At 39.6% G+C, this 26,266-nt stretch overlaps 1 protein-coding gene across 2 annotated transcripts in view; it reads right to left on the bottom strand.

Moving 5' to 3' along the window:
• PAPLN (papilin, proteoglycan like sulfated glycoprotein) overlaps positions 1 to 26,266 on the bottom strand; it is a 62,635-nt gene that overhangs the window by 20,284 nt on the left and 16,085 nt on the right. The window contains exons 2-16 of one of the 2 annotated variants that reach the window (XM_072115636.1): positions 20,571 to 20,786; positions 18,772 to 18,833; positions 16,769 to 16,884; positions 11,331 to 11,391; positions 9,576 to 9,678; positions 8,583 to 8,713; positions 8,200 to 8,323; positions 7,314 to 7,394; positions 6,999 to 7,171; positions 5,948 to 6,071; positions 5,728 to 5,854; positions 4,689 to 4,748; positions 1,763 to 1,970; positions 1,105 to 1,281; positions 369 to 525 (exon numbers count right to left, since the gene is read on the bottom strand). In XM_072115636.1, coding sequence (XP_071971737.1) covers positions 369 to 525; positions 1,105 to 1,281; positions 1,763 to 1,970; positions 4,689 to 4,748; positions 5,728 to 5,854; positions 5,948 to 6,071; positions 6,999 to 7,171; positions 7,314 to 7,394; positions 8,200 to 8,323; positions 8,583 to 8,713; positions 9,576 to 9,678; positions 11,331 to 11,391; positions 16,769 to 16,884; positions 18,772 to 18,828 — 1,699 coding nt within the window. In that variant the 5' untranslated portion in view covers positions 18,829 to 18,833; positions 20,571 to 20,786. The remainder of the gene's footprint in view (positions 1 to 368; positions 526 to 1,104; positions 1,282 to 1,762; positions 1,971 to 4,688; positions 4,749 to 5,727; positions 5,855 to 5,947; positions 6,072 to 6,998; positions 7,172 to 7,313; positions 7,395 to 8,199; positions 8,324 to 8,582; positions 8,714 to 9,575; positions 9,679 to 11,330; positions 11,392 to 16,768; positions 16,885 to 18,771; positions 18,834 to 20,570; positions 20,787 to 26,266) is intronic. The other variant, XM_072115637.1, reaches the window with a different exon arrangement.

Here is a 26,266-nt window from a genome sequence, read left to right as displayed (position 1 = left end):
AGAGACATCACTAACCAGATCTCCTGAAGTTTGATGCACAGTGTCAATCATAAAGGAGGAGGCATTCAGAGCTCCCCACCTTGACTTCCGTGTTAAACTCTCCTCCTCCTTGAAGAAACAAAAACTAGAAGGTGTTACGCTGCCTGACAATATTCTGGTAGTGGTTTATTAGGTCAATTGCTGATGACAGGTTCTCTTTATGACCTCTTTAACACAACTGTATTACCGATAGATTTCTAAATTGATATCATGGCTAACCATTGCAAGATCCCCATAGAACATATAAGTGATCCAGTTACGATGAAGTTGAACTGTAGTTTTGGATTGGGCAAACTTTCTTATTCTTGTTACTATAAATGTAGACTTACGCTGTGGCAGGTAACATGGCTGCATATTACAGCTCTCAATCACAGCCGGCTTATCAGGCTCATAGGCTTCACATGTCTCTGGTTCATAGAAGTTTCTGTCGTTGTCGGCACAGATCACCTGACGCTTTCTGATGCCATTATTACAGCTCTTTGAGCACTGAAAAATAAAAGAATCAACAAAACAAATGAAAACTCAGCTCATATGGACATACAAAACAGACAGATGAAGTATTCAAAAATCAGTGTACATGCTAAATTGAAATACAGGCAGTCCCCAAGTTATGTACAATACAGTGCCTGCAGATGAAGGGTCATGTAATCCCTAATTGTCCATGCATATTTATTAGTCCACCTAGAACATCCTATGTCAGTGATGGCGAACCTTTTAGAGCCTGAGTGCCCAAACTTCAACCAAAAGCCGCTTATTTATTGCAAAGTGCCAGCACAGCAATTTAAGTAGTAATTTATTTCTCCTTGTTCTTTGACAACTTTCAGTCGTTCAGCCTCCTAAAGACACCAATGCAGTTGAAAGGAGCAGGGCAAATTCATCTATCATTGTAGGAAGATTCTGTAGGAAGATTCTTTGAGTCCTGTCTGGTGAACTTCATGCTGGGGTGATGGCCTGGGTGCCCACAAAAAGGGCTCCGAGTGCCGCCTCTGGCACCAGTGCCATAGGTTCGCCACCACTGTCCTATGTTATATAATACATGCTGGGAATATCTTAAATATGTCCTACCAGTCCCCATTCTCCTATATGCCAGCCAATTTCCTGAACACAGTTTTCGCCGTAGCATAGCTGGTTATCAGCTGGTTTGACTTGGTGCATACATGCCGTATCCTGAACAATGGCGCCGGTGTCCGTTTTGCAAGTTACGGTTCGTTTCTGAATCCCTTCTCCGCATTCTGTTGAGCACTGAAACAGATACACGATTGATAAACACACCACATATGCCCAACAATAAAAACACTTTGAAAATGGTTCATTAATCCATAATATGTTCATTTTCTATTTTTTTTACAAACTTATAAGAAATATTGTATTATTTATATGGCAATTTATGAAAAATTAAAACTAGAGGTATTCTACAAGCAAAGCTTCTGTGTCTCTATGCCAACATTTCAGTCCTGCAGATGTCATAGTAATAAATCTTTATTTATATAGCGCCATCATATACTGTAACGCTTTATAGGTCATGGAGGGAAATATACAGCCAATATAAGACATGACAGAGAAATAACCTGGTCAAATGACGTATTAGGAATTAGGGTCCAACTCTCAAGAGCTTACAATCTAGAAGGTCATAAATAAAGTACCCTATATATGTCACCTTAATTATGAGAAGTTGTCCTTTTATATCACCAAAACGGAAAGAGATTTGGGCAACACCACTCACCTCTGTCCATGGCCCGGTGTTCCATTTGGCACATGCCTTCAGATTGCAGACTTGCTGTGTTGCAGGCTTTTCTACAAATGCAGTGCATTCTGCATCACTGGCGGCCTGCTGGGCAGCTCTGCCTTCATAGGTTACACAGTATACGGACCGGGTCTGAGTACCTCCCCCACATGTGGTAGTGCAGGGTCCCCACTCACCAACCTTCCAACTGAAATAGACATATAACATGGCAAGGGGAATACGGTAAAGAATAATCTCTAATCTCTAGAGGCAGAACATGTGGCACAAAAGTGGGAATGTCAATGCCCAGAAATGGAGGGAGAAGGAAATACGTATGGAAGAGATAGGCTACATTCATATACATGCACCATACGTCACCATTCTCGTCAATGACAGCATTCCATTGAATGGCTGTATTGTGCAATATAAAGTTTTTGAGCAGTATAAAAATATAGAGCATGTCCTATTTTCTCATGTATTTGCATCCGTATACCCCATGGAAGTCGATGGGAATGTATAAAATACGGGTTGCATACGGTTTTGGAGTATACAGAACCAGTGGGAGGTCCATTCTGTTAGCCAGACAATAGTCAGCTATCCATCATTTGCCAGCCCACCGTATTTTATAAGGATATATACAGATCACATACAGAGGAAAAATGTCATGTTTGTGTGAATGTAGCCTTACTGCAACCTGGACTACTACTATATTATACGTGATCAAATGGGTGTATTATAAAATGTATATGGTCTTAGACATTGGTCACTTTATTGCATCATGTTCTGTTCAACCCAACACAACACCAATTCCTTTCCACCAGAAAAAGCTGTAGGCGCCAACTACACCAGCACCCACCACCAATAATCAGCGTTATACTAAATCACCAAGTTATAGCCAAAGTCAAAACAAATTGAATTGAACGCATTAGTCTTTTCTCAATATCATTGGTATAAAGCTCGATTTTTCCATGGAACATTGCCATAAATACTCTGTACAGACGCATCTCCTATAGTAGAGTCAGTGCTGCCCTTAAGGGATTTTACTCATTGTAATATGTTTAATCTATTTTTTAATTAGTGTCTGCATTCGTGCTCCAGGTTGTTGTTTGAAGTACAAACAGAGAATATTAAAAATGTATTATTCAACGGCAGAAGCCAATGGCTCTATGCTATATGGGGTTGATATAAACTAACTATATCATAATTGTATGATCAGCTGTTTGAAGTACAGGCAGTCCCCGGGTTACGTACAAGATAGGGTCCGGAGGTTTGTTCTTAAGTTGAATGTATGTATGTAAAATATGTATATTTTATAATTGTAGATCCAGACAGAAAAAAATTTTGCCCCAGTGACAATTGTAGTTTTTTGTAATTTGTTATTTTTTGCAGTAATGGGACCAAGGATTATCAATAAAGCTTCATTACAGATACCTTACAGCTGATTATTGCAGTCTGGGACTATAGTAACATCCAGAGAGCTTCACCAGAGGTCACAGTTGGCAGAGGGTTTAATCTGTAACTAGGGATCATCTGTAAGTTGGGTATCCTTAAAGGGAACCTGTCACCAGGAGACCCATTTTTAGCACTCCCCCAGTCCCCACAGAGCATAGTACATACACTGCCAAAGTGTCTTTGTATAAAAAATAGGTTTTACAGAAAAAAAGAAATGTTATATTGTACCTTTCATTAGCATCTGCTGTGTGACTAGGCAGTTTCCTAATGGGAGGGGCTGGAAAGGAGCAGTTTCCCCCCACCCTTGGGAAACATGTGACCTTTTCAAATATATGAATAACTCGCCACACTCGGGATTGGCTGAAGAGCAGCAGGGGGCGTCGCTAAGCCCAGTGATGGATGTTTTCATATATTTGAAAAGGTCACATGGAGGAGCTGTTTCCCAAGGGTGGGGGGAACTGCTCATTTCTGATAAATCTCCCTGACTGACCACATATAAATGCTATGGTCTCTTCAAACAGCTGATGGCCTATGTTTCAGCTGATGGCCTATGTTTCAGTCAATCTGATATTAAAGGGACTGCACCATTACACTACCAGCCCCCCTCAGGTAGAAATCCCTATTTATGTGAAATGTCACCTGCTCACCTATAAAAAAATTCTCAGAGTCATGTGAAAATAAGTAGTGAAGAGTCATATTTTACCTGAAATGAGTAATGTTTAGAGGCTGGAGAGAAATCAGTTCAGATGCCTCTTTGTTATGTTCTAGAAACAGCTACCAGAGATACAGACAGTGAAAGATCCAGTTCCTGTCTATTTCATGGTCTGCAGTTCGCCTTTCTGTCTACTATAGAATTAAAGTGACTCTGCAGCCTCTAAACTTGACTCACCTTAGGTTAAATATGACTTTTCTCTGCTTATTTTCCATAAGTAAATGGGTGAGATTTCACATAATAGAGGGAATTATAGAAAGGACATTTCATTCCCAACCTGAGGGGGCTAGTAGTTATAGTGGTAATAAGGTAAAATCTGGTGACAGTATCCCTTTAAGTATCTAGAGATCCATGAATAGAATCCTAGAGTATATTTCTTAGCCCACCACTGTTATTTCTGTCCTATCTATATTTTATATACTGTTGTGAGGAGGGGGGGGCTGATTCATCAATTCTAGTTTGAAAAAGTCATATAAGAGGCATTTGAGAAATTTGGTATAAATCATGGCATCACAAAAACTGACTCTACAAAAAGGTGGGGCTCATCTTTACTGTGTCATTGAAATGGTAATGTATTATGTAGTGAGCCCATATAAAAAGTTACCCATAGATCAGAGTCATTTTATGTTTTTGAAGTAATAGGGCAAAGTACCGAATGCAAGAAAACCAATGGTCACCCGAGTAGATTAGGTTTTTAGTAGGATCCCTCAGAGAAGCCGGTTAGTTAATCCGAAGCAGAACCAAACAAGTTCTCCCATTTACCTGGTCATTTTTGTGTTCACTATACGACTCCACATTGTCGGCTGATGAATGTAAGACATCCTTTTGCACAGAATAAGCACATATTACATTATGTATGTTTATTCATATATTTATGACTAGCTTGAAAATAGAATACGACTAGAATATGACTACCATCAAGGGGACACTTACTTATTCATCCAGGCACTTTGACTGTGGTTATCTTCATGGCCTCCTTCTAAAATCAACTTTTAAAATGATGCTAATGAATCAGAAGTGCTCTGGGGGTGATACCAGAGCACCTCCATGTTGCGACTTCATAGGCAGTTACACTATCCAAGAACGCGTCTCATCCTTCCCCGCTCCCTTAGTACTTCCCACTACCACTGCCCGCTGTAATCTCACAAAGTAGGAGGGGAGAAGTGCTCATGCACAGTGCAACAGCCTTTGAATCTACAACAGGGAGGGGCTCTGGTAACTCCCCCAGAGCCCTCTGGCTCATCAGCTTCATTTCAAAATTTGATTTTAGAAGGATGGAGGCGATGGATAACAAATATAAGAAGATTACCTTTTTTATGGTGCCTGGATCTATAAGTAAGTGTCCCTGGTTTATCATGCTTGATGTTCATAGTAGATTTCATGTAGCTCAGAAAGAAAATAAAACATAGCTGCAGTTGGATTGCAATGGCAAAGACATAACCTGAGAGCGGGCGTAATGAGGTTGTGTTATAGGAAGCCATCATGCTTTTCTGTCAAACTACTGAATCTTATTTTTTAGAAGTTAAGAAAAAAATAAAATATTGCAAAAGGAAACCAGATTCTATATGTCAAAAGAATGGTCCAGAATTCCGTAAGAGTATATATATATATTCAGTATAATCAGCAGATTTGTAGCAAAAGTTTTAAATGACTGATCAGATCATCTAGTAAGAGTTACGAGGGGAATGGTCAATAACAAAGACCTAGGGCTCACTATATCCCGAAAATACAACTACTGGTTGTGACTGGTATTGCGGTTCTGCGATCATCAGTTTCAATAGCAGACACTACTAATAACTACCTTTTTGTCTGTGGGCATGGCTGTGTGCTGCAGGTCCTGTTGCTTGCTGGAGCAGTTTTGCCTGCACACATATAATCTGGATATGCTTCATTATCTATCGTACAGAACACCAAACGGGACTGGTAACCTGTGAAGATAAAAAGGCAAGGCATTATACAAGTTCTTATTACTTAGAGAGAACTTGATTTACTCAGAAGCTAATGTTTCTGTCTGCTCGTACCCCCACCACATTCCGCACTGCACTCAGACCAAGAGCCATAACTCCACTTATACTCCTCTTCTTCAAGCCGATTGGGTAGATAGTATTCATAGTGTACTCCTCTGTTGGGTTCTTGACCTATAAGCTGAAATTAGAAAAATAAAATCACAACTGGTTAACATTCTTTCACATGTAAGGCATGACCGTGTCATATGATACAGACCCCTGAGGTCATGTGAATGGGAAAGAGACCAAGGACTAAGAATATTCCAAACGATTTTTCAAACTTTTTTGCAACCCAATAGACCAGTAATGGCAAACCTTTTAGAGACTGATTGCCCAAAATAGTATGCCAATACAGTAATTAAAATCAACTTAAAATTACTTATTACATCTTTCAATTGTATCAATGTCTAGAGGACACCAATACAGCAGATAGAAGGATGAAAAACTGTGATTATCATTGTAGCTTTCCCTTTACAAGAAAAATTGTAGCAATTGCTCCAATGATAATCCACTTCTGTTCACACCTCCTGACTCCTCCTGCAGACAAGGTTGAGTTGTTTTATATAGCTGAAACTGCTAACTGCTTTTGGCACTTTAAAGAGGACCTGTCACCCTAAAAAAATGCACTAAAGTAAGCAGCTCCTAGCTCTACCCCAGATGTAGCAGTGTTAAACTGCTAGCTTTATTGGAACCCTCCGATAAAGCTAGAAAACCCTGCAGCGCCATACCCTCGGAACGCGACCAAGCTCACAGCGGTCCAGCATATTCATGAGGAGGCGCTCCTAGTAGGCGGTGAATGCTGCATGACGCCCGGCAGTCACCGCCGGCCTAAGGTTTGCGAGGGGCAGTCCGAGAAAGAAGCATCGTAGTAGTGCAGTGTCGCTGCAGTGTTTGCTAGCTTTATCTGAGGGTTCTGATAACGTTAGCAGTTTAACACTGCTACATCTGGGGTAACGCTAGGAGCTGCTTACTTTAGTAAGCAGTTAGTGTGTTCTTTTTACGGCGACAAGTCCTCTTTAATGAACAGTTTGCATAGATGTCCCTTATGGCACTAGAGATAGTGTACCTCAATAACTAGAGGCTCAGTAGTGGGTCCTCTGGCTGTCAGTACTTCAGGTGCCACATCTCCCTCAGCACCTCGATAGTAATGAAGAACGGTGTTGGCTACATGCAGGGCACGGGTATATTCAATCGTCCAGTGTCCGTTCAGATAGTATTCACCACGTGCATTCTTTACAGCTGCAGAAATAGAGGTTTGTTACACTAGTTCTTGACATATTACAAGCTATTGCTTTATTGTTCACCATAAAAAAGCTGCATTAAAAACAGTATCTTCCTATTAAACTGTGACATTTTGGGTAGTAGTTTTTTTTTTTTTTACCTAAAAAGTTCCTTGTAGGTGAAACTTCTTTAATTTGAATATTGATGGCTCCAATCGGTATAGTAAAGAGTTGACTGTACCCTGAAAGATCAATGATTGAAAAGCAGAGTTAATAAAATATTTTGAACTTTTTATATTTAAAATAAATATATTAAAGGGGTTATCCGAGTGTTAAAAATTACTTATGGCCGGGCTGGGGCGGGCTATTTAAAAATAATAAACGTGTACTTACCTCCTCCGGGGCTGCCGATGTCCCACGCCGCGGTCCGTTTGATCCGTGCCACTGTTTCTTTACAGGGGCACAGAAGCCGCACACAGGGAACTTCCGGTCTGCGATGTGGCCGGCTCCTCCCATCCGTCCCTATCTCTCAGCATTGTAAGCGCTGGGAGATGGTGTCGGATGGGAGCTTCCGGACGTCCAACTGGCGCACAGAGGAGACGGACTGTGGCTTGGGAAATCAGCATCGTCGGACCAAGTAAGTAGATGTTTATTATTTTTAAATAGCCCACCCCTAAGTAATTTTTAACACCGGGATAACCCCTTTAAGGGGTCAGTAGGTGTGAACAACAGGTTTTTAAAAGGTAAAAATTTTCCCTAAAAAAGTTACACTGCATAATTTCATATATGCACGTATTCTAGTGATCCAGAAACTTGAGATAAAATATAATAGTGGTCACGTGGGAAGATTACTATAGACAACATAGCATTTAAAGGAAATCCACCACCAGGATCAATGATTGTAAACCAGGCAGGCGATGGAGCCTTTTCTCTTAAAGCCAGCTACATACAGTTATGGATCACGAAATCGGGTAATAAAAACACCTACATTACAAGTAAATGATCATTTCAACCAGTTCTGATAAATTGGTTTACCGCATGACATACCTTTGGATAAAGTAGGTGAATCATAGGATCCTTTGACTGGATAGCAGGAATTGCCATCTCCACCACATACCAAACAATGGTCCTCTCTCTTGGATGAATCCAATACGTTATCACAACCAACCGTCTATTTCATTGATCCATAGAACATCACATGGTTTGTGTGAAAAATTTAGAAAATAGAGACAATTTTAACGAGAGCTTTACAGTGAAATTTCATAAGTTAAAAGGTTTACACTTAAATGTCTATGTGACTGTACTTAGAATGTTGCCCAAACAACAGATATCAGTTACTAGTATTTTAAATAAAGTTAAGCCAAGAAATATAATGTTTCATGCAATTAAAATGTAGGAGAAAGTTCTAAGAAATAGCTAATGATTCTTACCTTGCATACACCCTGTACACAGATGTCTCTTCTGCCGGGCTCACAGGGGGTACCATCAAGTACTGCGTTTTTGTGTCTGTAGTAAAAGTTCTCTCCCTTGGGTATGCAATTTAACTCGCACTTATTGGATGCTTTTAAAAGAATTAAAGCTCAGATTCAATAATCACCCAATATTTTATTAACATAAAATACATCTTTGTACAACTAAAACATCAGTGCCCATGACTGTTCCCATTTTCCTCATCAGCACGGTTTAAGCCGGTTGTCCACGAGCAAATTTGGTCTGATAAACTCCATCCATGTGCATGTGTGATTTACCTGGCCAAACCTAAAATTACTGAACTGAACTCAGCATGTCAGATCAGTTGAGCGATTTAAAGGACATCCACCACCAAAATGGAGGATTGTAAACCAAGCACAAGCACCAACACATGCTGGTGCGGGCCTTCTCTGGCAGGATCTGCTCTCCTCTTAGCCTTTTATGTCCTGTTTATCCCCCCCCCCCCCCCCACAAAAGAAAGGCTTTTAAAATCATGCAAATGTGCCTGGAGGGTCATTTTCTTAAAAACAAAGGGCATAGGAAGCTTATAGAGGAACAGATCCTGCCAGAGGGGCACACAGTAGTATGTCAGTGTTCTTGGCTTACAATCCTTCATCCTGGTGGTAGATTTCCTTTAAGGTTTGGCTCAATAAATTGCACAAGTGCATTGAGCGAGTTCAAAGGACAAAACTCGCTTGTGAGCAACAGGAGAAGAGTGAAGAAATCAGGCGATACCTTTTTGAGGCTAATGATGTAAGTAAGTTTGTTCCTCCATAGACATGCTATTATTATATCATGAAACAATGGTTATCTAGCCAGGTGACATTTAAATACTCTCCATTGCACCATAGCATTTGTTCTGTCAGAATACCATTTCCTAACACTGCATAAAAAGCCTAAAATTAATTAAAACCTGAACAAGGGGTGGTTTAGCCATAGCTGTATCAACTTACCTCCGTAATATGGCAGCCACTTGTACCTTTTCCCCTGAAATTCCATCCCGTCATACTCAGAACATTGTTCTGCCCGAAAGTCTCGGGAGCCATCAGGACATTCCTGTAAAAGGGGAATAAAAATAACCCTATAATCATTTCTGCATAGTATGAAAAGGGAAAGGCATAAGATGAATAGTCTCTAAAGTATAATATACATACCCAGAGACAGGTAAAATGTGTTTTATCCTTGTTACAATGAACCAAATTCAGAAAAGTGTCTGGTGGCTGTGGTGAATGAGACTGGACTGCAATACCAAGCACGGCCAATGTACAATACATGGGGCTAAGCTTGATAGGAAGACACTCTTTTCTGTGGTTATCCTCGAATACCCCTTTACCCAATATAAAACTCTATACAGGTCTTGTATTTGTAATATTAACACAGATCTGGATGGGGCCATTTTACAGAAAAGTAGAAATAATTTTATACAGTAAGGGTTGCCCACATGCGAGGGCACCAACAGGTGTGTATTATACATGAGCTGACTTGAGAAAGTCGCCTCTAGGTGGCGTCCCCTGCTGGATATTGGGGGGAGGGGCGGCATCTTAGGGTAGAGCTGTATAGTCCCCTCTGTATAGAGCCGTCTCTTTTTTAATGGGGCTCTGCCCTGAACCTTTTCATTAATGGGGGGCTCTGCAGTGGACCTTTCATTAAAGGGGGACACTTCTGTAGATATTTCACAAAAGGGGGGCTCTGCCGTGGACACCTCATTAAAGGGGGCTCTGCCGTGGATATTTCTTTAAAGGAAACCTACCACTTCTGATGGTAGGTATGAGATGTAAACACCGGGCACCAGCTCAGGGTGAGCTGGTGCCGGAGCTTATCTTAGCGAGTGTTTTAAACCGCTATATTGCGGTTTAAACACATTTTGATTTACCTCTCCGAGGTAGCTTCGGCGCTGTGCGCGGCCGTGCGCGCGCGCGCCTCCATACGGAGTGCCGGAGGCGGCACACGCGCATGGCGGCGCGCAGCGCCGAAGCTACCTCGGAGAGGTAAATCAAAATGAAGTGGTAGGTTTCCTTTAAAAGGGTCTCTGTTGTGGACATTTCCTTAGTGAGGGGGAGGCTGCTGGACAAGTTATTAATAAGGGCAGGTTGCTGCTGGACATTTTATTAAAAACTAGTGGCATTTCCCGCCCTAGGCTTATACTCAAGTCAATTAGTTTTCCCAGTTTTTTTTGTGGTAAAATTAGGGTCCTTTCTTATTCTTGGGTATATACGCTACGTATATTTTTTTTCCTCATAGTGAAAAGGCCAAAGACATGGGGACATTATAGGTGTGGGGGGTAAAGAAAAAAAGGATATTAGTGTCCCCTTTTCTGTGGCCCCTTTCTTATAAAGACAGATAACAGAAGTAGCAGCACTATCAGGAGGGGCCACAGAAAATGGGGCAGCTGCAGGAACGGGGTTATTTTAGGCCGAGGGCTGTTGGAAATAGCACAATATATGGTGGGGAGCATATGTGACTACCTTCTCTATCAATTTTGTGATCCATGGGTACCCCAATTGATTATTTCCACCAAGCACAGTGTATAACTCTTCAAATGTAGCTATGGAGTTTATATGAGCTTATTATGGATGTTCTGCACCAATTTGCAGCAGCTATTACCGAAATACCCCAATTCACTAATCAGGTTTAGTGTCTGCACATTGTTGACCATACAGTGTATTTAAGGAACAATCAAGCTTAAATTATTTAAGAAGAATTCCCACCTGGACATTACATGAACGATAATTTCTGGTTGGTCCAATACAGTTTGATCCCCCATCTGCCCTAAGGAAGAAGAAAATTCCAGACAGCATTTAGAACACCGACTACAAATAAGTCACTTTAGTAACAGATATGGAAACATATTGTTTGGGTGTTACAGTGAATACACAAATCAACCTATTATTGAACTACAATATATATATATATATATATATATATATACACAATATACAGATTCTATAAATAATTATACAGATTATCAATAATAATAATACAGAAGAATATCACTTTGATTTGTACAGCTCTGCTGAATATGATGGTGCTATATAAATAAAGATTTATTATTAGCATTATCACTTTGGCTTTGCTTACACTAGTTGCCTAGATGATGAACCACAAGAGGGCAGCACATAGCACCTTCTATAAATTGCAACCTTACAGATTTTATAGTAACACTTCCAGATATTTACAGTCATAGATAATAAGCTAAGTTAATAATTTAATTAAATAAATGAAAACCTCTATAATAGACAAAAAAGGACACTGGCTTATAATATCTATAAGTAGGCAATTGGTGTGAACACCATAATTCTGTGTGACTGCGCCACATATATTAAGGGTTTTAGACCTTTTCTATGCACTCAGACTTGTACCAAAAGAGGGTGTGGCCTCGGGAAAGGGGTGTGACCAGGCAAGAAAAGTCTGTGCCAAACTAGACCAACTAATAGGAGGTGCAAAGAACGACCAGACCAGTTGTTCTCAACCTTCCTAATGCTGCAACCCCTTTCTATAGTTCCTGATGTTGTGGTGACCCCCAACCGGTAAAAAATAATTGCATACGCTCCTATAGCCTCTCCAGTATTTTTTTGACTCTGTGCCCTCCAGTGTGAGGATGCTGGCAGCGCAGTATGTCATTGCAGAGCTGCTTTCCCAATCAAATGTACATGCGTCTTAAAGACGCATTTACATTAGATTATTTAATTACAGGGTATGGATCGGTATTTCCAATGGTCTTTGATAACCCTGGTGAAACGATCGTTCAACCCCCAAAGGGGTCAAGGCCCGCAGTGTGAGAATTGCTGGAATCTTATACTCCAGACTTAGACTCCACCAGATTTATCACCCAGTATCAGACACACTGATAAATCTGGCGCAGCAGAAGACTGGTCTATTCCTATAATACTGTTCTACTGTGCAACACATCGATACATCTCCCCCGTTGAGGGAATTTATTAAGACAGGTGTTTTGTATGAAACTCCACCAATTTATACTAGTTTAGACCAGGTAACACCTAGTCAAGATTTCAGCTGAAATATCCACTGTATGGGAGCAGGGGTGTAACTACGAGAGGTAAAGCACTAAGGCCCCCCTTAAAAATATACATATTGCACACATTTATTTACCTATATACATAAACATACACTTCACTCATATACACACATTTATTTACTTGCACATATAGAGCATATAAGCATCACATATACACACGCATACAGTGCCATATACAGACATATAGCATATATACAGGCCATACACATACAACATGGACAAATTACAGATACACACATGTATACAGCATGTATACATCACATAATAATAATTCTTTCTTTAATAATAATACTTTATTTTTTTTTATATAGCGCCTACAGATTATGCAGTGCTGCACAAAGCATGGCAAATTGGTCCCTGTCCCCAATGGGGCTCACAATCTAAACAACCTACCAGTATGTTTTGGAGTGTGGGAGGAAACTGGAGGACCCGGAGGAAACCCACGCAAACACGGAGAGAATATACAAACTCTTTGCAGATGTTGACCTGGGTGGATTAGAACTCCAGCGCTGCAAGGCAGAAGTGCTACTCACTCAGCCACCGTGCCGCCCTGTCGGATGACGGGGCCCCCTAGTGGCTGCTACAATTGTAGTTACCTCCCTGCAAGGAAGTAAACCAAAATATACAAAGAAAACTCGCATAAGCACAAAGCAAAATGCATTGAACCTAAGACCCCAGTGCTGCAAGGCAACAGCATTGTAAATTGTAAAATTGTAAAATGTAAATGTAAAAATGTAATTTCAGATATTCATTAAAACTCTTAGGAGATGTAAAAAATCCAGGATCAACAAGAGATTATCCATGAGTCATTTCCTATAGAATTAACCTACATAAGCTTTACAATCCTTTTAACCATTCAATTCAATGAGACTTGGTTAATTCAGCTATAGTGTATAGTGACTACAAGAGAAGGAAACCATATATAGTCACATGCATATACAGAAAATCTGGATTTACGTCATACATATAGTATATACATTTACAGTGTAGGAAACTCACAATGTATAAATGACCATTTTATTTATATATTTTGCTAATATGGAAGTTTAAGATTCAGGGACAGTACAAGGACGCGTATAGTGCTGTACTAGTAGATTTAGTAGCCCTGTCCATGGTTTATTTTTAGAAGGTAACAGGTAAGGACTTGAGTATATATGAATTCCTATTTTATTTTACAGCTGCAAGTCTTTACTAAAGTCTGCAAAAAAATGTCTTATTTAAACATAGGATTTTTACATTTGTATTGAAAAGTTTTGCCAATAAGATACATATTATAGGGATAAATAAATTAATATGCAAACCTGCCATTTACCAATAAAAAATATGGTATGTAAAAAAATATATAAAAATGATATACATAAAAATATGTAAAAAATATGTAAAATAAAAATCTATGGTTTTGAGTCAACAGCTCCCAAAATAACAATGACACGGTCCTCTTATGTGGACACACTCTTAATTTTGGAATTTCCATGTGGACGTCATTACGTATCTTGTGCCAAAGCTTCTAGCATTCAACAATTAAAGGAATGTTATAATTATATTTTTGACTAAAGCTGAGCTATTAGCACAACCACGGCCTATTCAATGACTGTACCCAGTGATAAAAGCCTATTCTTCCAAGTCTACAAAACATGGATTTACAAGGCTTACAGTTTAGAGGACATCTGGCATTCCATGACAATCCTACCTTAGGAATGAAGCCTGAGGGGAGCTCAGAACACAGATATTTTATGTGGTTCATAGAAAATATTAAAGTGCTGTAATTAGTGGCAACTAGACTTCCAATTAAAAAAACCCTCTAATGTGTACAGACCCCCCCGGGCATGCTGATACAGATAAATAACATCATTCCTGCACTGAACTACTATGGCTGAGAAACCAAATTAAGAGACTTCTATCTAATGTCACAACAACAGTCTAACATTTTCATGTAAGGTGCTACCAGTTTTTACTAGTCCTTTAGAAGATAAAAGGGTAGAATTTACGTTATTTGGGGTCATTATTAAGAGTAGGCAGATGGTGGCATCTGTATAACCAAGGGTGTATGTTTTATATCTTCTTTTCAGAGGGCTATAACTCCGGATCTGTGGCACCTAAAATCTTACTTCTTTTTCCTTTGAAAGAGGAGAATCTCCTCTTTCATATGAATCTAGGTGCCACGGAACCGGAGATTTTCACATTTAAAGTGAATTTTGGGTGCAATTTTTATATATCATAATAACTTCCGACTGAACTTTAACAGTTAATATCCTTGGCTCCCTGGAAACACAAAGTTAGGGTGCAGGGAGAATTTGGACAAGGCTGCATACAAGACATGCTTGCACCTCACAGATGATGTAGTCAGACAAAATTCCGGTATGGAGCAGCACCGTGCACGGGGCAAAATCGGGTGCAAAAATCCTCCCAACGGGCTCAGACCGAGCCCACCACGATAGCAAACACAGCGATGAGGCAGCACTCCGTTCAGTGAAAAAAATCTTGTGTTTTATTCCACCATAGTAGCAATACAACGTTTCACCTTATCAATAAAGGCATTTTCAAGTACTGCCTTGAAAATGCCTTTATTGATAAGGTGAAACGTTGTATTGCTACTATGGTGGAATAAAACACAAGATTTTTTTCACTGAACGGAGTGCTGCCTCATCGCTGTGTTTGCTATCACAGATGATGTAAATATTGACTTTATGGATGTATTATCATATATGCGCCAAAAGAGTGTCAGGAACTGACTTTTTTTTTGGCGCAAAAGTGTTGCAGATCATTTATAATGCGTTTGCTCCAGAAAGGACAGATGTTTCCGACTATCCCGGCTCGTCCATCTTTTTTTGGCGCAAGTGGCCTATATTTTCCACATTATCTGCCACATTTATGTTGAGTTTGTCGGCTTTTTTAGCTGCAATTTTTGGCACAGAACAGACCAGGAAAAAAATGGTCTGAAATCAAAATAAAACCGGACAATCAAGACAAATGCAATCGTCGGGTTGTCTGGTTTCAAAAAATATATAGGATTTAGGGGTGTCTTTACTTTTGATCTGTGTTATTTCTATATTTTGCCGGTTGTGGCCATCTTAAAATTTCTAGCTAAAAGCTGATTTTTGGTTATTTCAGTTTTAGCGATACTATGTTGATTCATTCATGTGAAAATATGACTGTAAAAGTTATATATTCCTATATTACAGTTAGGAGATGTGAAGCTAAATATTTTCTGTTTGGGTCACATTTTTTGCCATCAATCAATTTTTTATATAAAACTTCCGCATCAAAATTGCCTGAAGGTGCCCATGTCTAGAAACTCTTTAAAGCAATTCTTAAAATGGGGCCAGTGTCTGTAAAACTTGCTCTGGCCTATAACAACAAAATTTCCAGAAACGCCTGGCAGCGAAAGGGTTATTGCACCAGCCTAGGGCGTCCTTTGGACTACCAGTATGACAGCTGAGGGCCTATCCATGGGACTTGTGTTCGGTATTTTCAAAGCTATACCACCAAGCACCCCCAGGTTAAATTCTCTTCAGCTTTCCTTATTTTCTGTTAAAAATCAACCGTTTACCTAAAAAGCTACCTTGAAAAAAATTAATCTTTATGTTATTTCCAAAATACATGAGAAGTATTAGACAGTGGCAATTATTTCAGGTGATAAACCACACTAAGAAGCTGGAGGATCACTTAAGTTGCTGCCATCTTGGGCTATATAGCACATAGACCCATGCTTCTGGTGTCATTTTAAAGATGAGAACCTCAATTTTAAAAAGAATGTGCTACAGGATCTTGAGTTAAGGACTGTTAAAGACCTAGTTGGTAATTGGCTCTGTATCTGTTGCTTCCATTTTTTAAGTGTAACTCTGGTTCTATGGCAGGTTGACAGAAAAATTCACATTTTTAAATGACACCAGAAGCAAGGACAAAAAATAGCGGTTGCCACACTTCTCCTCAAGCATCACAGTCTTCATCTAATTATATAATATAAACGTATAACAGGGTAGTGCAGCTGCTGGCCGCATCTCTTTGATATATAGGATCCATACCCCAACAGCCACACATAAATGGAAAAATAATTTCTGGGAGTTACTTTTTCAACTTTTCTTTGGCAAAAATAAAATGGTAACTTACCTCCGAGAGTAACATTGCCGCTCCCTAAAACTTACTCCTCCCCCACAGGAGCGACTACATTCTCCCCAGTCACTCCAGTTGTCCCAAAAATCACTCTGTCTTTTATGCCTAGAAGCCTGTAAAATATTACATAAAGGTGAGTGCTAACAAGAAGAATAAATCAACTTACTGTTTTATAACATAAAGAACAGGATTGTCAGAAATATGAAGCAACGGAAGCAATTCACAAAGTGCTTCTATTAAATAGAAGCATCAGGATGGAGACTTTGCCTAGAACAAGGTTCAACGCTCACTCCCCTTCCCAACAAAAAAAAAAATATTTCTGTTATGGTTGATACAATACCCATTATAAACCAGATTTCTTACTACTATAACATCTGCTCCCCTTCTAGAAATAGTCCCAAGAATGCTTCATAATAGAAGTGCCTGATTGCTGTCTCTTTAGTGGGTCCCTCAGTGATAATCAGAAAGAGGACCCCTGATGGCCCCCTGTGAATGGAGCAGCATTATGTATGTATTGCTGCTCCATTCATTTCATCATTCACTCCTAGACTGAAATATTGTTCATGGGAAAATCTTTTACATAAAAATATACTTGTGTTAAAAATAAAACCATATAAATATCATAACAAATGACATAAAAGTCATGGTGTACACCAAGTAACCGGTGAGCTTCTGCTTCTCCCATAGATTGGTATTTACAGCTGAAACATTTGTGGGAATGTACAGATATTATCCAGAGGCAAAATTATCTCATCTTTGGCATAAACCTTAATAGCAAAGCAATTACCTGCACTACTGAAATAAAAGGGTATTGTGGGTGTGTGGGACGGGGTATTATAAGAACTGGCAAAAGGTTGACAATTTTACCACATTAAAAGCATGTTAAGGTCTGTGAAGCTATGAAGTACAATGCGTTCTACCTTGAAGCGACAAGATGCTTCTGTGAGCAGACATGTCCAGCGACCAGCTCAGCCAGTCCTACTGCTACCTGCCTTTTGAAAACATTTTGCTTCGAGGGCCACCATCAGAATAGATCCACAATGCAGAAAAATAGTTGGGGTCCGATGTGCTCCACCTGTGTCAGTTTTTGGAATTTATGGAGTGGGAGGCACCAGAGGCCTTAACACTGGTAGCTAAACTGAGGACTTACTGAGCCAGACAGGAGCAGATCGCACTACATGGAGCCATCCCACTAGGAAGACTGGAGGTGGGTAGGGTCAATTTTTTTTACATGGCCATTTTAGTTTCCTTATCTGTCCGTCGTAGAGCAGAGTATAGGATGACCTTAAGTTTTAGTCTGAGTATCATTTAGTAGTACTGAAACAGGTTAAACCATTATTATGACCGATTATACTTTCAGTACTGTGCCCAATGTTTATGAATGGGCCTAAAACTTGATTGGGCACATTTACTAAAAGGGTCCGTGGACCGCATTTCAGCCGGGTTTCCTGATTATCTCCGATTTGCGCAGAATTTAACAGGGGTTTTTGGTGCACGCGATCGGATTTTGGTGCAATCGCGCCGACTTTCATGCGACACAAATTTGGGGGGGGGGGGCGGAATTGGACAACCCGACTCATTCGAACTAAGCGCGGGTTCAAAATTCAAATTGTGTTGCAAGACATGAACTCACATACACTGCGAAGAAGAAGGTGAACTCTGGCGGACCTCAGCGGGGAAGCGACACATGCAGGATATCGGGTACACAATCTTAGTGAATCGCATCGGACTTCATCCTTGTCGGACAGTCCGTATCGGGGATCACGACAGGACCAGGTAAGTATATGTGCCCTGATGTGTGTGGGTGGGGGGGGGGTGTGTCAGGTGTCCTGCGGATAAGTCATCTGTTATAATTCCTAGACAACTCCTTTAACACTTTGAAATGTAAATGTCAGATGTGGGTGTAGCCTGATATTTTTTCACAGGAGTTTTGGGAAAAAGGCTAAATGAAATTTATTTTGTAATTTGAAGATTTTTAAGTAACTGAAGATCATACTTACTGAGTAAGCTGAAGGCAATATGAAAGCAAAGGTGAGAAGCAATAATGGGGTCTTCATTTTACCTGAAAAATAAAGCAGATGTAGACTAGGTGGTAGGTTGTATATTGCAAACTCATAATACAGGCTAGTTCTATGGCAAGAAATTAATCTGCGAACCAAGTCTATCCAAGAAAATAAAACCTGATAACGTTTAGTGTCATATAGTGTCAGACTGGACCCATCAGGAGGATCCTATGTGGCTCTGGTGGGAAAATCCCACCTGGATGTGTACCCAGAATTGGTAGTTGTCTTGGTACCACAAAAGACTTCTTTATATTTACTGATACATGGGATGTCACATATCTCAATATGACTTGCAACAACTGTAGCTTATACAGATTCTTGTCATGTAACAGCATTTTCACCATTTTACTATTATTTCCTTCCAGGCATGCTCTAATTTATGTTTCTATCTGCGATGAGCTTTTGGATGGATATACAAGAGGAAATAAGATTGATCCCCCGGCAATCTGCAATACTAAACAGATGCTAAAGAGTTGCAAGTGAAATTCATGTAGGACAGTGATGGCGAACCTTTTAGCGGCTGAGTGCCCAAACTGCAACCCAAAACCCCCCTTATTTATTGCAAGGTGCCAACCAAAAATTAAACCAGTAACTTATTGCTCCCTGTTCCGCAATATTTGATCTTATTGGCCTCCTGAGGACAAGATGGAAAATTTGCATCATTTTAGCTTCTTTCCAGTGTCCCTCTGTACTCACAGAATTGTGGGGGACAGCAGAAGGTCCTCCAAAGATAATTCGGCCCTGTCTACTCATTCCCTCTTCTTACATTCCCTAGTAGTGACGTAAGTATCACTTTAATAAATGACTAAAAGCAGCATCTTTTAAGTTGCTTGGAGCTGCAGGAAGATTCTTTGAGTTCTGTCTGGTGTGCTGGGGAGATGGCATGAGTGCCCACAAAAAGGGCTCTGAGTGCCGCCTCTGGCACCCGTGCCATATGTTCACCACCACTGATGTAGGAGAATGCCAAAATGATTGTCTGTTTTGAAAGTCAGTTCAAAACATTGTTACTCTTGCTCATCAATGTACAGGTTCCTATTAGTGAGAAGTCCTATTGCAGTGGTGGCGAACCTATGGCACGGGTGCCAGAGGTGGCACTCAGAGCCCTTTCTGTGGGCACCCAGGCCATCACCCCAACACAGAGTTTGCCAGCTAGGACTCAAGGCTTTCTCCTGTGATCCAAGACAGCCCAGGATGGGCCATGCTCAGCGCTATTTTAAAGAGACATCCTTGGCTGCCAGAACTACAGGAGAAGCAAGAAGGTGTGGACATAGATGGATTATTGTCAGAGCTCCTGTTCTGGGTCCCCTGATTCTTCCTCTTAAGGAGATTCTGGAGGAAAGCTACAATCCAAATTTCTCCATCATCTTTCTATTGTATTGGTTAACTCAGGGCGCCAATACGATAAAAACCTATGATTCAGCAAGGATCAATAAGTTACTGCTAAACTTGTCAAGCAGGCACCTTGCGACATATAAGTGGGTTTTGGTTGTAGCTTGGGCACTCTGTCTCCAAAAGGTTCGCCATCACTGTCCTATTGTAACTACAAACTGCTGAAAAACAAAGACCATATAATGACAGCGCATAAGGATTCTAAGCAAATGAAATAGGTACTATCTGTATCTGTCACTCATAATTTGATCATATTTATATATAAATGCTCAGACAGATAATGGCAAACAGATAATTGTACTATAAAAAGCATTAGAGGCAGAAACCCACTGACACAAGATCCATACCTGCTCTTCCCAAATGTTTGTCTTTGGCTCTGTGTATGCGCCAACATGCAGAATAGCAGGTCGTCTCATGCCAAGCTTTGAGCAAGGACCCAGTATTACAGGCCTGCCAGGTTCAGGAACATTGCTTTTAGGCCTGCATCCAAATTATTTGGTCATACAGGAAGGCTTCTCCAACAAATACAAATTCCAGATGTTTGATAAACTGATAAATGGAGTCTAAGAAAGGAAAAGAAAAGACTATTGTAAACATCCGGTTCATTACTGAAAAAAAATTAATAATACTAAAATGATTTTGTGTAGTAAAACAGTTCAGCACAAGTTCAGCATAAGATTCCTTCTAGCTGTACTATTATTCGATTACTGGACCGTAACAGCGGTCTACCATCTTCCAACAACATCATAAGTAAAATCAGTAGTAAAATAAAGCGCAAGGCACTTAATAAGCTTTACACCCTTCCTATTTTGCTCGGATTTGTCATTTCAAGAAAGGTGCTGTTTAAATTTGTATACAAATTTGTTTCTCAGTGCACCTGGGGTCGGTGTCTAATGTGCACTTTTTTCTTTTTTTGGCCAATACTAACATGAAGCAGTCCCTTTGCAGAAAAGTGCTCCAGCAGGCACAGCACCACCCCTGGTGCACAGTGAAACTAGTTAACACATAGATAAAGTACAAATATTTTTTTTCATTTTGTAGAGACTACAAAACTAGACTGTAAACTAGATGTTTAATTTGCAAACAAAAAAGGGACAGTAGACAGTAAAGCCAAAAGTGTCCTAGGGCTAACTAGGAAGATGATTCAAATCAGGCTATTTTTTTTCTTCCTTGGCTCTTTTGATATATACTATAAGCCACTGACTACCAAATTAAGCTGAAACTGTATCTTGCAAACAATGCAATCCCAGTTTTTTCAGTAATTAAGTTTTTTAAAATTTATTTTGACAGATGTGTGCTGACCGTGTTTAACATGAACAGCACATACATCCATTTACTTTACACAAAAGAGAAAAGGTATAATGGAAACATGTGAACATCTTCTGTGTTCCTTATGCAACGTTCAGGGAAAATCATGGAGGACAGTGGGATTTCCACATAATAGAAAGCATATGGATTTATTTCAGTCAAAATGGTTGATCCAATATAAAAACAAAGGATCCATGTACCAACAAAAATTATATTACAGCCTTTAGGCAGAGAGAACTTCTTTTCCTCCTTATTTAAGCAGTTTGTGTAAATTAGCTTTCTGTCCTGTATCCATTGACAGCTGAGAGACAAAGGAAACGGATTAAGTGTCTAATGACTTAACTCTCTACAGACTGTCTCTGCATAGTCTCATCTCCTTACATAGAGAGTTAAATATATTGTTCTTATTTGTGGATGGAGCTCAGAAAGCTTTCAGGTACACTGCTCACTGCAGGAAGAAGAAGCAGAAAAACTGCACAGAGAAGCTACTTTACTCAATGGAGTATATTGCAAAAGTTACTAATAAAAATTGCTTCAAAAGGTTTTGTTACTTTTTAAGGTGTCCAATCTAGAGTGGGAGTTCATTAAAGAAATTCAAAACAATTGCTTCACTATTTTAGAATTAACTTAAAGGGGTTTTCCCACAAAGGCAAGTTAGGCCCTATCCATGGCATAGGGCCTAGGTTGCTGATCAGTGGGGGTCTCAGTGCTAAGACCCCCCGCAGATCGTGAAAACGAGGGGTCCGACGGAGACAGTCACACATCACTGTTCTGCTCCATTAATCTCTATGGAGCTGACGGAAATTGACGAGCGCTTCTCTCACCGATCTCCGTCAGCTCCATAGAGATTAATGGAGCAGAACAGTGATGTGCGGCCTTTTACTCCATTATTCTGAAGAGCGGCGAGGGGTCCGTCGGACCCTCGTTTTCGCGATCTGCGGGGATCTCCGCACTGAGACCCCCACTCATCAGCAACTGAGGACCTATTCCGTGGGTAGGGCCTAACTTGCCTTTACGGGAAAACCCCTTTAAGAGAGGTTTATCAAATGTTGTGGAGTCCTTCTCAGGTTCAGTTTCCCATAGAGCAAGTTAATGTCTAAACTGATATCTCCAGGGCTTGTATCACGGAGAGTACTGAGAATCTGCTCAGTAAGGATTCAGAATGGTGGCTAGAAGCAGGAAACAAGAGAGGATTGAAAAAGGAAAATCCCTTACTCAGCATGCCCCAGAGCAGTGACCTCTACTCCTTCTGTGCAATTTCATATGTATTTTCGCTCAAAAAATAAGTCTGCATCCTGCACTGCTGCTATATTAACATAAATCTGCAATTTCCATTCATGCCTCCCTCCGTTATGCCTTCTTAAAAATTATTAATAATTGACAATTCGGCAAAGAGTGTTAAGAAAAGATGTCCCAGAATTCTTGGATTTTGGGAAAAGCATTTATTTAGGGTTAGAAGCACCTTATAGTCCAAAAAATATGGTAATGGCTGAACGGACCATCTCGTATTTCCTGTTAAAAACACTCCCGGAAGCTTGTCTTAATAACGCGTAGGCTAAGCCTGCTAATTTGCTGTGTGTCTTCCCATGTTTCCGTTTACCAGTATGGATTTTTATATAATTTTTTTCAATAAACTTTAGAAATTATTTTTAAAGAAGTTTGTCTGCAGCATGATCCTTTTTTTTGCTGTTTGGAAGACATTTTAGATTTAACCCATACAATTTTTTAAGATTTACACTTATCATTGAGCATCTAAAATACTTTAAATATGGTGCAAAGTGTTAGAATTGTGCCACGTATTCGGGTTTTTTTTGGTTTAACTAAACCTCCCCCCCCCCCAAGAAAAGCCAATTTCTACTTTTTCAAAAAGAATTGTACAATGTATTTCCAGTTAATTTACAAGTAAAGGTTCAGATCTTTTGTAAGTTATAACATCAATTACTTGAAGAATAGCAGAAGACATACATGATAGAAACCAATGACACCTCTAATCCCCAATAATCCAAAGGATTTCATATTTCTTAGTCTCTGACAGAGCTACACAGTGAACATGGATATCACAATGGCAGTAACCGAGCTGCTTTTCCCTTAGTTATTGTTGGGTATGATGGATTACGTAAACGCAGTTCACACATTAGTTATTCTTTGACATCTGTTTGGCCTATTAACATAATGGAGAACTATGACAAATGTTCTCTCAGAGCTATTTACAGCAAGCACAAGAAACATCAAAGGCGAATAAAAAGCTCTTGATGGAAATATCACGAAAGTATCCATCTGGATCCAGAGAGTTCATGTTAAAAACGGTTGTATACTACTAGCCAGGTGTCTGCATGATCCACCCTTGTATAGACTTGTAGACGTAGCAGTACTTTACTGCTTATCTGTAATCCCTGCTACATGTCCAAGATACTATATACAGGCAGTCCCCGGGTTACGTACAAGATAGGTTCTGTAGGTTTGTTCTTAAGTTGAATTTGTATGTAAGTCAGAACTGTATACTTTATAATTGTAACCCCAGGCAAAAATTGTTTTGGCCTCTATGACTATAGGATCTAAAAATGTTGGGTTGTCATAAGAATCAGGATTAACAATAAATCTTAATTACAGACACCTTTGATAACGGTTACAGCTGTTTATTGTAACCTAGGGCTAAAGTACAGCAAATTACCAAAATCCAGAGGTCCGTATGTAACTAGGGGTCGTCTGTAAGTCGGGTGTTCTTAAGTAGGTGACCGCTTGTACAATGGTATCATGAAAAATGCAAAATAAGTGAAAATTATCATACCATAGATATATCATTATGGAAACAAATGCTTAATTATATATATATGCCATAAATATGTCTTGTCTACTTTCAGATGGATTCAAATGTAAAGTTTTAATTTTCTCGATTTCTTTTGTGCAAAAACAGGTAAGTTGTTGACGCGTTTTGGGTCATCTACCATCTCCAAAGCAGTCTAGTGGCCATGCAGCAATCCAGGCAGGAATAGGACCTGCTCAATCTTTTAGGTTGTAGCTGTCTGGCTCTACTACGGTGATGTGAAATACAGTGACCTCGCCAAACCTGCCATTTATGGTCACCTGCATCAGGTCTAGACAGGAGAAACACTGAATGGTAGAGAACTGCGGAAAACACTTGGCCTTTATCCTTCCTCCTTTTCTGAGGATGCTATTAATGGCAGCAGTATCCAGGGTCAGGGGGTAAAAAAGGGAATTGCGCATTTCACAGATCATAATACAATATACAAAAAAAAAAAAAAAACATTGCGTACCCATAGAGGAGTAAATAATAGCCTGCAAGTGTCCCGATACCCAAAGAGTGGGGGTAATGTTATTATAAAGGCCTATATCCCAGATTGCATTGTACAGTAAATGTACATCATGGTGAAGACAAAAAAAAAAAAATCGGACAGATAGGCGCCAACAAGTAGAGAAATGCATCAATTTATTTAGAACATTTAACTGGTTTCACTGTTTTCTTTTTTTTTTTACCAACCGATCCACCAAAACCTAAGTCTTGTGGTCTACACAATTGCATGGGATGTGTCATGGACAGATACATGACGATACCTATGACTATAGCATAGGAACAGACACCGGCATAACCCCAACACCTTCAGCAATCACAGTTTTATAGATCAGATCTTGAAGGACCAAATATTAACATAATACATATAGAAAAACAATGCCTTATGTACATGTTTGTGCTGGTACTAAGGCGCACAGGGAGTGTTGATGCAACAGTTCCAATGATAATACCTTTATCATAAAGCACAAGCAACAGTTTTTTTGCTGATTGGCCAGAAATCAACGTATTAAACCTCCATATAAAAGTCTGTAGAAACTTTAAAGTCTCTTTATAAGTTAGAGCTGGTAAGGCACCATAATAGGGCAGTGTTCATGAACAATGGCTATTTAGTCGCATGTTTATTCTATTAGTTATGTAATACATTACACAATTAATCAAATAACACTCAACCCCCAATAAAACAAGTTGTTTCATGGCTGTATGCGATTTCCACGTAAACAAGTTTACTATTACTATTTTATTTTTAAGCCTTGTAAAGGACTTTGGATTTGTGCAAAGTTTTAACTTGCCCATTATTACACGTAAACATATAACTTAACTCGAAAGTAAATTATATTGTAATGACATTAATAACATTGGCAGCAGTTTCAAAGTAATGCAATCTAAAATAGTTTACATCCGTAACATGTTCTTCCTATAATAATTATTACACTTACTGGAACCGATATGTAGCGACTTGAAAGACTGGAAAATTCTAGCAAACTTTCACCTAAATATTGTGAAAGTATCAGGAAGCTAGGGGAAAAAAATTAAAAAGTGTAACTCTGATTTCATAATGATTTTTATCAAATTGTCATATGTAATTATCTCTTTAAAAACAGAATGATGCCCATATTTTGCTGCTTTCCCTTTTTTCCCAGAGTTTTCCATTCTTAAGCTACTTGTCAAAAATCCTCCTCAGCAGCAGTGAAGTAGGCGAAGACTTACCTCTTGTTGTCTTTGCCCTGCGGCAAGTCAAATGTAAGCTGCCCATAGTTCCTATGATGCCTCCATCAAAGAATTTATTTGTAAATTCAGTGAGATTCCTACAAGTAAATTGACTGAGCTCTGCATAGTGTGTACATACACAATGTAAACAGAGAATAATCTGGCAGCTTTCATTACATGGTGAAGCACTGAGCAAGCAATAAGTAGTAGAAAACA

Source organism: Engystomops pustulosus, chromosome 7 (assembly GCF_040894005.1).
Source record: "Engystomops pustulosus chromosome 7, aEngPut4.maternal, whole genome shotgun sequence".
Classification (NCBI taxonomy): domain Eukaryota; kingdom Metazoa; phylum Chordata; class Amphibia; order Anura; family Leptodactylidae; genus Engystomops; species Engystomops pustulosus.
This window is presented reverse-complemented; position numbering and strand designations above follow the sequence as displayed.